The 12658-nt window shown below is 40.6% G+C and overlaps 1 protein-coding gene across 1 annotated transcript; it reads left to right on the top strand.

Moving 5' to 3' along the window:
• Positions 1 to 293: 293 nt before the first annotated feature.
• On the top strand, positions 294 to 12301 carry ifc (delta4-sphingolipid-FADS-like protein ifc). The gene is made up of 6 exons (XM_080283835.1): positions 294 to 418; positions 3357 to 3533; positions 7171 to 7310; positions 7580 to 7796; positions 10695 to 10903; positions 11569 to 12301. Exons 1-6 carry the CDS (start codon positions 337 to 339, stop codon positions 11713 to 11715), a joined length of 972 nt encoding a protein of 323 aa, XP_080139961.1. The 5' UTR covers positions 294 to 336; the 3' UTR covers positions 11716 to 12301.
• Positions 12302 to 12658: the final 357 nt, after the last annotated feature.

The following is a 12658-nucleotide window of genomic DNA, read 5'->3' as shown; positions in this document are numbered from 1 at the left end:
TATTGACTGTATTGGCAACCTAATTTTCTTTATTTTTCTATGACTGCAGAATAAGAAGGTTGTGCTGTGGTGATTAACGGTGCTGCAGCCAGAAGTCCAAATGCAGGCTAAAATCGCAATAAGAACAAATACTGTCAGAGAACTATTAATCACGACTGTGCTTGGGCTAAAGGAAGTTTGGGCGCTTTTTGGGCGCAATTTCGGGAAGATTGGGCGCTAACATCACCCAAGAACAAGAACCTAGCAACACTGCGCCGCAGCCTTGCCTCACCTCAGTGCTGGTGGAACTGTGATAGGGGTGGGTCGGCATCCGCGTATTCATTACCAGCACTAGCCATGGGCCAACATGTGTCAAGAACGGATTTTGAGTGGTCTTATACGGCAGAACCTCATGCAACCAGAAGGAAAGAAATTTTAAGTAAGGTCACAGTGACATTTTATTTAATTGCATGTAACAATTTTACTCGTAACCTAGATGTGTGAAGTTGCCAAACGCCGGGTTTTACGTAACTTTACTTCAGTGGATTTGCGATAATAATCCTCATAGCTCAGCGTCCATACAGTGATAAATCGTAACAGAGATAAAGTTACACACGGAAGGGAGTTTTAGTGACTCAGTGGCAGTGAAGAGTGAAACGTGTGCTGAGGTAGACGATGCGGGGCGGTGACGTAAGGTGCGAGGGATGGCCGAGCTGGGCCCGTGATTTAAGTATTTTTGGGTGTGACCGGAAAAGTCAATGCTGAACCATGAAATTTGATCGGCCTTTTTTGAGTCGTTGTTTTTGGTGGTGTTCTCCAGCATGACTTACTAGTGCTCCTTCTTTGATGTAAACTTATTTCGTATCGGTCCCATTATTAAATTGGTAACATGTCCAAATATACCTCAAAAGGGTGATTCGGACACTAGGATTATATTTAGGTTATGACCAAAAGTTGTGCTGTGATTGCCACCTGGTGATTGTATTTATTAAAGTGGAGCAGACCACCTGGCAAGTCCTCCTTGTAGATCTATAGGCTACTGCATCATAGTTTTGGAACAAGTGTATTATAAACATTCTTGCCCATACCTTTCCACAGCTAATGTCACTTGGATCAGTAGTAGCTTATTGCACACCATTGGCATAACAGATGTTGACATCATGGCTTTTCAAAGATACAGCATCACTGAAAAAGCTTTGGCAGAGAGAGCATTTAAAGTACATAAGTATGTGGGGGATTGTAAAGGAAAACCCCTAAAACTTGGAAACCTGTGCCAGCTTTAAGTATCCATAGTTTAATTCTAATCTTTATGCCTGTATATTTGGTCCTGACCATGGCATCCTTAGATCTTAACCTGAGAAGTTGTCCATTGAAGAGGAATTAAGACATTGTAAAGCCAGCCCCAGCATAACCTAACTAAGCTGATTGCTAGCCACATGGATGAGAGGGGACAGGGCTTCATGGAGGCAATTTGTTTGTGGCCACCCCTTATGGGATTAAGGCATCTGGCAATAGATAAATGAGGCTTACTGTATATGCTCATACTGGTATATCCTTTAGCATTACCTTGGCATCCTCGAGACCTAGCATTAGCTAATAAGGGTGCGTGTGCATTGTTGGGCTAGACGTTCCTGAATGAATGAGGTACCCAAGTAGAACTCTGGACAGATTTCTTCCCAAGTGGAGTGTTTGAGAGTGGGAGAGGTATGTGAGGGGTAAAGTTTGCAGTACGGTACTGTCATGTTTTGTTTGCCAGTTGGGGTGCCCACATATAAGCAGGACATGAATGTTGATAGTGTTGAGGTTTGTATCATTTATAAAGCCTCCAACATGCTTTTATGCATCAGCCATGGTTACCTAATGGTGGCTTTCCACACTGCTTGATCTCTGGCAGCCTCCTTATCCAGTCCATTATCTCTGAGGTTGCACTGTGACCTCATTCCAGCTTTTTTTTTTTTTTTTCTGCCTCACAACCCAGCATTCACATTTCTCACTTTCTGCACCCATTTGCCATCCTCCATCATCTCCACATGCCCAAACCATTTCAATCTACTCCTCACCATAACATCGGTATAACTTTAGAAGTAACCAATGTTACCAATTTTCATTATATTACGTCCCCAAACTATTCTAAGACTTACCTTTTAAGCCTAGTTTGAGTTGGGGGAGCAGATTTTGAAGGGGGTAGTCATATAGTGGCTTAGGTTAGGCTATCGTTCAGTAGCAGATGAATGTCACGCCATATTGGCTGGTGCAGGTGTGTGCACTCGGTCTATGTCAGGCCCTAGGTTAGGCCTACGTTAGGTTAGGTTAGTTTGGGTTAGTTTAATGCAAAATAGTGTGTTTTTAATTAATTTTGATCTTGATTTTGGGGGATAAACCCACTTTTGGAAATCTTACTCAGAATTCCAAAAGGGGGACTTTCCCCCCAAAATGAAGGTCAAATCTAATTAAAACACAGTATTTTGCATTGGAAAACATAAAAATAATAATAAAAGAAAACGTTGGTTACTTCTAAAAATTTACCCAAACTGCTACTGTATGTATCTCCCTCATTCACTCCTCTGCCTCTTCCTACTCTCTCATCAGCGTTCTGTAGGTATCTCTTTCACATCACATATGACAGGCCTACCCTCAATGAATCACATGATCCTCTCTGATCATTGCACTGAAGGTACTGTACTGTTACTCATCAACATACCAGTACTGTAACTCTTTTACCTAAGATATACCAATTAGTAGGCTATACAGTGCTCAGTGAATCATATGATCCTCTCTCATCAACATTCTATAGCTCTCTTCTTTCACATCACATACTGTACCCTCATGAATTATACAATCACCCTAAACCTACTTCCCACTAAAACAAGGGGATTCAATTATTCTGACTGGTATAACCAACAGAACAACACCAGCTGAAATGATCATCATCTTACATAGATGCTGGTTACTTCTAAAGTTATACCGCAGTTTGTAATGAAACTTAATCCTTTTGTAGGGGTTTCTCAAGCTGAATAAAGTCATATGGCTGTTTCTTGAATACAAAACAAAAGTAGTCACTGAGGAGGTTAATGTTGACAAAAATTATCACTGATCAGGTTAGGCTAATGGTGATTGTTTCTGGCACTCTGGCATGGGAGGTCTCCCAAGCTAAATATAATTAAGTAATGATTTAACTAAGAACCATCATGGGCTGCTGAAGAAGATCAGAGTTGGAGAATGGTGGTTGCTGTTTACAGTGAATGTAATATGCCACAAGTCTAGATAACTACTAAATATAGCAGTGTGACTACAGTATCTGCCCATTCCTCATTTTCCTTAATACTTCCCCAACTTAATGTTGGTCCTTTCTAAAATATTTCTCTCTCACCTTACAGAGAAGCACCCAGAAATCAAGGAGCTTTTTGGCCATGATCCCCGATTGAAATGGTGGGTCTTGTTCTTGGTGACCTTCCAAATAGCATCGCTGTTTGTGGTGCGTGAGCTGGCATGGCCATGGGTCCTTATACTGTCTTATGCAGTTGGAGGTACCATCAATCACTCTCTCATGCTTGGTAAGTAACTGATGTGCTGCTTAATTGCCACAAATTGTTCATCACCCTTCAGTGTCTTGCCATATGGCACTCATGACACTTGATTTGCATTGTCAGTACAACACAGTCTCACTAACAACCCTTTTTGCTTCCTTAAATATTGTTGTACTCAGGAAGATATGTCAGCCATTACACAGGTTACATACGGTACTTTGATTATACAGTTCAGTAAAACCTCAATAAGTCGACTCTGCAGAAGGTGAAATTTCTGGTAAGTTGAACTATGACCGAGGTGTGACAGTGTTTATTTAAAGGGTTACATATTAGGTTCTTGTTTTCCAAGTGCTACATTTTAGTTTATTATATTCCAAGTGTTGCATTTTAGTTTAATTGATTGTAAAAATGATGTAAGTAAGTGCAGATCTTTACATAATTAAGTGATTGTTGTACCTTTCCATCTGTGCAGCCTCGTATCCTAGCCTAGCTTATGACATGCACCAGTTTGTTTTTATTGTTTGTTTTTATTGCCTTATAAATGCTTCTTTAGTGTATTGTTAATAAGCAGGTAATCGCATGATTTGCAATTATTGGGGGGGTCATATAGTATAGGTACTTTTACAATTACTTCTGGTTAGTTGGGAAATGCAGTGTGTATGCAAGTGAGGTGGAGGGGGGGGGGGAGGCCGAGGATGATATGGAGAGATGGAGTGGAGAGGTATATGAGAGAGGGATGTGTGAGCTGAGAGCAAGGCAATGAAGTGGCATTGGACAGGGCGACATGGAGGCAGTTTGTTTGTGGCCACCCCATACATGATTGAGGCATTAGGCAGTAGATAGATCGATAGAGATAGTTGGAAAATTCAGGAAGTCGAACTACCCTAGAGACCCATATACTGTAGTTCAGCATATGAAGGGTTTATTGTATTGTCTATTTTCCTTATGTATTTTGATAACCACGAATGTTTTTAGTTAGTTTCTAACACCATAACCATAAAAAGTCTCTCCTAACTTTTTCACTGAGCAACATTGTTTAGTGGTAGTCTGACTGTTTAGTGGTAGTCTGACTATTTAAAGTTGTAGGTTTTAGAATAAAACCCTCAGTTTGATGGCTTGAATGGTGTAGCGCTTCAAATGCTACATAGTCAATGCTTGATGTAATACAGGCTCCGTGTCCTGACTGGGTCAGTAGAGAAGAGCAACCTTAGTAAAAAAAATGTATCATCAGAGGCTTTTAATGTACCCTCAAGCCTAATCCCTGTGAATTGTTAATGAGTGCATCATCATCATGTACAGCTGGTGCATTGTGCTGTTCATAGATTTCTCAAACCATCAAATATGCCCATCTACAAAGAATATGGAGAGATGAAAGAAGCATAAAGGCAGGAAGGGAGATCAAGATCAAGGAGGGCAGGCAGATGTCACAACACCCTTCAAGCCAGCAATCAGAGCTTTATGCTAGAATCTGTTAATTTACTGGTCTGTGGGTATAATGCCTATAAATAAGTGGAGGAAGTATGAGGGCAGACAAACCTTGATGTGGAGACTAGGAGGTGCTGTACTGCCGTAAGTGGAAACAGCTACGTTATGTATGCATTGTAGCACCCGTACTGTACATGCCTGGCATGGGAGAGCAGCTCTACCGTACATTTTCAAACTGTGGAAATTGTTTGGAGTGATTGTTTTTGTGAGTTAAATAATCTGTATGCAGTATGTCATTGCGAGAACCTTGACAGAGGGCAAATATGTGAGAACATACGAAAGAATATAGATTCTCCTGTAGCCTTAGGAATGTCCATCCCCATTTGACATTGAACATAGTCCAGGAGAACTGCTTGGTGCCCATCCTACTGACTCAGTTGTAGGAGTTACTTGCACAGGTGAAAATCAACCTCTTGTAAGTCAAACTCCAGTAATCTGTGAGACTGGAAGAGGGATTCTGAAAAGGGGAAGGCTAATTTTGCTTAATTTTTACATCATCATCATCTTTATCTAATTCTGTGTTGCCCCATAAGGAGTGCAGTAGCTCAGGGCTAGGCAAGTTGGTCCTGACATTAAGATGAGAATGACCAGCCTCATTCATCCCTGAGTGGCATTACGTGTGCAGTAAACCCCAGCCATCCCTTGGATATAAACCTTCACAGGCTCAGTCCGATTGGAGTGCCTTCATTACCCACTGAATCACCAGGTGCCATAGTTTGGTTTTATGGTTACCACCCAGCATAGTACTGTAAATGGTTTCCTGGTGTACAGGAGACCAATTGGCTTGTCACTTAGAGTCACCCATAGACAGAAGAGGAAGGGAGGAAAGAAGGAAGGAAGATAGGAAAGGACAGTAATCTGGGAGCAGCATTATGAGTGAGTGGATTTTTTACACAGTGGAAAAAAAAAAAAATGCAGGTGTCACCAGAGTACAGAACATGAAATTATATAGCAAACCTGGCTAACATCTGTCAAATCCAGGGTGGGGAGTAGAATCAGAGTTGTGGGAATTAACAGACTCCACCCCAGTGTCACAAGTGGTATTTGAGGCTTAGGTAGAATAGTAACTTAGAAAAGGTACTGGGCTGAACACTACAGGCACAGCTTGATTAAGCCTTCTAGTTAGAAGGATCAAGAGGTAAGCACAAGTAGTCATTTTTCTGGCTCTATAGACCTTAGAGTGGAAATGGGGTCTGTTAGGTATGATGTTGAGAAATGCAGTTTTAAAAAGTGAGTTGAATAACAAGCTTCCTAGAAGTCGGGCTAAATTCAAAGAGCATTGAAAATAACTAGATTTGATAGTCAGAAAAGCCACACAGTACGTGAATTGGATACATATAATGGTAACCAGGAGTAATTAAAAGAGCATTGAAAAATAACTAGATTTGATATTCAGAAAAGCTAAACAGTATTAGAACTGGATACATATTATGATAACCAGAAGTAAATAAGAGAATGGGATCTTCCAAGGTAGAGGTTGTAAAGACTTTGAACCATCTTTTCTGACAGTCCCTGAGGGAGATAGAATGAACTTTGAGGTCAGATCAAGAGAGAGCTTAGTCAAAGTTGGACACTGCATCCTTGGCAGCAAAGCTTGGTTGTATAGGTGCTGCAAACTGGGATCACTGCTTTAGATGGAAATTTAATTGCAAAACTCTTAACATCTTAATGCCAACTGTTGCAATATATGGCACAACAGAACTTCCAGTATACATAGAACTGTTCTAGTTGGATATAGATATGTGATCTTTTATATAAAGTGAAAAATATAAAAAGTCTTCTAGTATATACTGTAATTCTAATCCTTTAGAAGAAGAGGGATCTTGCCATTGTTGAACAAAGTCATCAGACATTGGTAAATGAGATAGACATTATTTAATTTTCATATTTTCTAAACTTTTAGAGATCTTAATTTTTTACTGTACTGGTTATTCAGTGTTTATGTGCCCCCAACAGTTGTCTTTAGTTATTCAAGTGAAGCATGCAGTTCATGGAAGATTTTACATTGTTCCAAAATCATGTACTTGTATATTTTAAAATTTATATGTTGTTTCCGCATGTTTTTATAATCTAAGTACAGATATACCGTATTTATTATGCATTTGTTTTTGTGTTTGTGTACAATACGTGCATGTAAAGCATACATTCATTAATGTACATCCCACTTATTATTTTCCAGCAATTCACGAAATCTCTCACAACCTTGCATTTGGTCACTCACGACCCCTGGCCAACAGAATCCTTGGGATGTTTGCCAACTTCCCAATCATCCTTCCCTTCTCGGTATCCTTCAAGGGCTATCATTTAGAACATCATAAGGTATGTGTGTATGCAAGTATTACTGTACAGTATCTTGTACCAGTTTTGTCCTTGCCTGTTATCTTTTCATGTATAATACAGTAGATGGTGAGGTCTCTCTCTCAAAGATAACACCATTAATTGCTTCTGCCAGAGTATTCTGCTACAGAAAAAACATGCAATACAGTAGCTGTATAGGAAAGCCATTATAAAGGCCTATATTCCTTCTGGCTGCTGTGCGAAAGTCACACTTTGTGTACTGATAACATGAGTTCTTTTTCCCTCTTTAGTTCCAGGGAGATGAGAAGCTTGACACAGACATACCAACAGCCACTGAAGCTCATTTGTTTTGCACCACATTTGGCAAGATGGTGTGGATGTTCCTGCAACCTCTCTTTTATGCTTTTCGGCCCTTGGTGACTTATCCTAAGACTCCTACACTCCTGGAGATCATCAACACAACTGTACAGATGGTGTTTAATGTCATAATTTGCTACTACTTTGGTGGTAAGTGAGGAGATTTTTTTAAGGAGTGTGTTGGTGATGAACAGGCTGAGCGTAATGCATACAAATTTAATTAGACAGGCAGTCCTCATCATAGGTCAGGGATGTGCTCCAAAATATCACAGCTTTTTCCATACCTGGCACAGCTGAGACTTTCAGCTGGGGGTACCAGTGGAACTTAACTGTGCAGTGCTTCTGTAATTTACACTGGATTTCAGGTAGTAGGTGGGGGTTCTCATCATCCATTCGCTTGATGTAGTGCTGCCTTCTTCTTCCCTCACCTTAATCATTGTTTCTTTGTCAGCCCTCCTTTCTTCCTACTTCTCTCTTACCTTCCTGTCACTTTTTAGTGCTCTTCTTTCTACTGCACGTGGCTCGTCACTGAATGACAATCCTCATGGTTGCCTTTAACCCAGGAAGGCATTTACAGCATTGGGTGGTACCATATTACCAAAAAATGATGTGGTGTGGAGCCTGCTATGGTGCCCGTGTTAACTGGGAGGAGAAAAGCAAATACAACAATCATCTAGGAACCAAACCTCCCAAATCCTCCCCGTGCCTCGCTGTTATGGTGTGCTGTCCACTGCGAGGGAACATCAGTTCACTCCATGGATGCTGGAAAACTGAGATGAGAAAAATATATCCTATAGCTAGGTGTATGGTATTTAACAGGTGTGTTCATTACATTCAAAGTTTTCTGCTGGTGGTCAGTTAAAATACATGCTGGTAATAGTCTACTGTTTTGGATTTTATTCAGTTGTGGTAGTCATTAATCACTTAGTTTATCTGATGTAACGACAGTTATCAGTCCAAATTAATCAGGTCATCGGGGTAGAGCTGCAGTAAAGACATTCCAGTAAACTTTGTACTGGAGATAGTGCCTGAATAGAAGTGTGGGGAGGTTGAACAAACAAAAGGTAGGGTGGAGAGTAGCTGTCACAGATGCTGCTGCAAACTCAATATTATATAGAATACTTTTCTATCTATCTATCTATCTATAGCCCGACGCCCTAATCCCGCAACGGGTGGCCGCAGACAAAACGCCTCCAAGTCGCTCTGTCACCCACCATTTGACTACCCTCTCCCCAACTCACCCCCCCCCCTCCCTCATATACCTCTCAACTCCACCTCATCCTCGATCTACCTCTCCCTCTTCCTCCCTCCACCTCACCTACATACACCCTCTTAGTCAGTCTTTCATTCTCCATTCTCTCCACATGTCCAAACCACCTCAGTGTATTTCTCCTAATCTTCTCAACCACATCCACCCCACATCGTTCCTTCACTTCTTCATTCGTCAACCTGTCCCTCCATGTCACTCCACATGCTCCTCTCAAGTAACTCATTTCCACTGCTCTCACTCTTGACTTGTTCCCCTCTTGCAAGGTCCATGCCTCGCTTCCATACGTCAGGATAGGGATCACAATACTATCATGCAGTGACTTCTTAACTTCCATACTCACCTCCCTATTTCTCATCACTGCTTTCAGTGTACCAACGACCTTCCTTCCCTGCTGTACCCTTTCACGCACTTCATCCCCCAAAGTTCCATCCTTACTCATCACACTACCTAGGTACTTGAATGCACTCACATTCTCCATATCCTCACCATCCAACCTCACTGCACACTGTGACTTCATTCCTCTCAAACACCATAACTTTACTTTTGTTTACATGAACTTTCAGATTCCTCCTCCTACACACTGTCCCAAATTCATTCACCAAGCCTTGCAACTCTCATTCATCTTCACTCAAAAGTACTGTATCATCAGCAAACAGCAACACCGGAAGCTTCCAAATCTCACCCTCATTCATTAGAGCCACCCCCACATCCACTGCCCTACCCTGCACCTCCTTTACAGTAAAACCCCATCCATGTATATATTAAACAGCCATGGAGACATCACACACCCCTGTTTCAGTCCCACATTGAGATCAAAGAACTCACTCAGCTCACCATCCACTTTTCAATACTGCCAAATTAATGGTTCCAAATGAATGAATGTAGGGTGGTATTAGGTGAGGCAGAGGAGGTTAACGTACTTTCATACCTCATTTAAAGTCTAGGATGTAAGTGACAGCTTTGAGTGAAATGTGCTTCTGTTAAATGACTGAAGGGTTAAAGCACCATATCACTCAAAGTCAAGAAAATGTGTAATTAATTAACACCTTAATAATGAACCTACTTCAGATAAGGGGAACTGGTACACTCCTGCTTTCTTTTTTCATTTATTGTCACCCTTATGCCTCTCTTCATCACTTAAGCTCTTACCAGTTTTTAGTCCACCTTAGCTGAGCCACACAGAAAATTTCTGCTGTAGTTTGTCATCAGAATAGCTTTATGTTTTACTTTACTAAAACATGACCAAGTAATAAATGGATGGCTGCCATTGACCCTGAGAGGTACTATGAGAGTAAAATGTAGCTGCAGGCCTGGAAACTAGTTACTTAGTCATTACTCAGATAGGGAACATTCATCCACAAGTACAGTTACTGGATGGATGGATGGATCATTCTGAGTGACTACATAGAGTGAAAGTCAAAGCTGACACTTTCACATTGTTACAGATCTTATTGCACATTTCAGATTTCTTTTTTCCCTACAACTTCCAGCAATTGTTGGGAAGTAATTAGCTGATTTTGGCACTTAGTTTAGCTTCCAGTTCATAGAAAATATCAGTTCTGCTGTGGCCAACCGCATCATGGGGATTCCTTAGGATGATAGATGGCGTCATTATTATGCTCCGTATGTATGTAAAAGTGTCACAGTGTTGTAGATGGTTTTGGAATTGAACAGAGTGGATGAGATGGCTGTATTAGAAAGTGTGTTGGTATTTTTGGTGATTTTTATGATATTCAAGGCTTCATAGTAATTAATATGTACTCTTGCCTTACTCCTAGTACGATGCCTGTTATACCTCGCGGGGGGTTCGCTGTTGGCAATGGGGCTACACCCTGTGGCTGGACACTTCATCTCAGAACACTACATGTTCCAGCATGGCTATGAGACTTACAGTTACTATGGCCCTCTTAACTACCTCACCTTTAACGTGGGCTACCACAATGAACACCATGATTTCCCTTACGTCCCAGGGAGCAGACTACCACAGGTAGGAATTTTTTGGTATTCCCTTTTTAATGGAGTTCTGTAATTACCCTTTTTAACAGTAATATATGATTGATAGAGGTGCACACCATTCACTTACTGCTTGTAGCACAACCTTCTGATGACTACGTAGTGCAAAAAGTCAAAACATTTAGGGTACTTGGCATACCATATCATGCTGAGACTGAGCACATACTTGCTACTGAGCTAATTACAAAGAGTTAATGCTATTTTAAGGCTGTGGCAATCATTTATTATGTTGTAGGTAGCCTCGAGTCCAATGGGCCAAGATATTAAGTGTTTATTGGATGCAAACTTTCATCTGGAGACTGAGAAAATGTTAAACCATTATATCCTGGTTTGTGCCATCAGTCGCCAGAAAAAGCCTTTTTGCTGTATCAGTCACTACTGCCATACACAAGTAGAAAGGTATACTTGTATTCAAGGAATTTTTCCATATTGAAGTGCAATTTTTCCTTGTTATCATCCTTAGCACATCCCAGTGAATATTATCTTTAAGCTGCTCCAGCTCCATGAATTATGTTTTCTTTATTTTTTGCTAATTGATCCTCTGGTCGAACATCTAAGGTACAGTACATATCTGGTAATAGATACTTGCAGTAATTAGGTATTTATTGGTTTGTTAGTTTCACCTTTGTCTGCCACCAGGTAAAGGCACTGGCTCCTGAATTCTATGATGATCTACCCCAACATGACTCTTGGGTACGTGTGCTCTACCACTTCATCACTGACCCTGCCATTGGGCCTTATGCTCGTATCAAGAGGAAGCATGCAGGCTTTGTTAAGGAGGAGTAATATTATTCAGCGCGTCATAAGAAGAGCAGTCAATGAACAGGAAAAAGTGAGCAAACATGTAAAGAAACTGGATGAAGTGTAAAGATAATTGTAAATCACTGTATAGAGTAGGCTGGTGGAATCAGGGCAGTGTCATGTTGAATATTGAAGCTGGAAGAAGACGTGAGAATAGATGTGAAGTTAGTTTTACAATGATAAGTAAGATTTAAGTGAACTGTTACAGATAAGCAAAGACGAGTTGTTGTACATGCAACCAAAAGCAACCCAAGCTTATAGGATAGCAAGGCATCAGCAGGATGATTATACTGTCATAGCATAAAGAAAGAGTGCTTCCTTTTAGGTCATTGCTACCAAGTGATGTAGATTTTAGTGTTATGAATGATTGGGAAGCTGTCGTTGTAGATTTAGTTTGATGATTTCACTGAATCTGATATGGACCTGATCAGTGTTCTATCAGCTGTTCCATTGCTTTGTTTATCTTCTTTGCATTGTCTTGTGAGTGTTTGTGCCTTGTATTTCTTGTGAGTGTTTTTCATTATCAGTTTTAATTATTTAAAATTTTATGAAACTCTGAGACAGTTTTCTTGGTATTCCTAGTGTGTATGTGTGTGTGTGTGTGTGTGTGTGTGTGTGCGTGTGTGTGTGTGCATGCACACATGGATGTGCATTCTGTGTGTTTAAAACCATGGTATGATATTTAACCTAGGCACAGTGCTTGAGCAGCAATATTACTTCCCTTGATTAGTGCATAAATAATTCCATTGAAGAACTTCGTGTTTGATATTACTACTATCTGTATTGATATCTCTTGTACCATATACTGTAGAAGTAGCTTGTCATATTTTGGCATGAGGGGTAATACAAGCCTTCCATCTTTATAAATGTTAAGACATTTTCAAGAACTGTGCTTGTGTGTTCACTACAGCCTAGATGCTTCTGTTGC

The sequence above is a fragment of the Coenobita brevimanus genome, chromosome 98 (genome assembly GCF_032717465.1).
Source record: "Coenobita brevimanus isolate Jiangsu-jjx chromosome 98, ASM3271746v2, whole genome shotgun sequence".
Taxonomy (NCBI): Eukaryota; Metazoa; Arthropoda; class Malacostraca; order Decapoda; family Coenobitidae; genus Coenobita; species Coenobita brevimanus.
The sequence above is the reverse complement of the archived record's forward strand: the minus strand, read 5'-3'. Positions and strand labels throughout refer to the sequence as shown.

Excerpts from the sequence above, each read along its gene's own strand:
- ifc (XM_080283835.1), top strand. The coding sequence starts at position 337 with ATGGGCCAACATGTGTCAAGAACGGATTTTGAGTGGTCTTATACGGCA. Across the intron at positions 3,534-7,170 it reads CAATCACTCTCTCATGCTTG|CAATTCACGAAATCTCTCAC; the intron begins GTAAGTAACTGA and ends ATTATTTTCCAG. Across the intron at positions 7,311-7,579 it reads ATCATTTAGAACATCATAAG|TTCCAGGGAGATGAGAAGCT; the intron begins GTATGTGTGTAT and ends TTCCCTCTTTAG.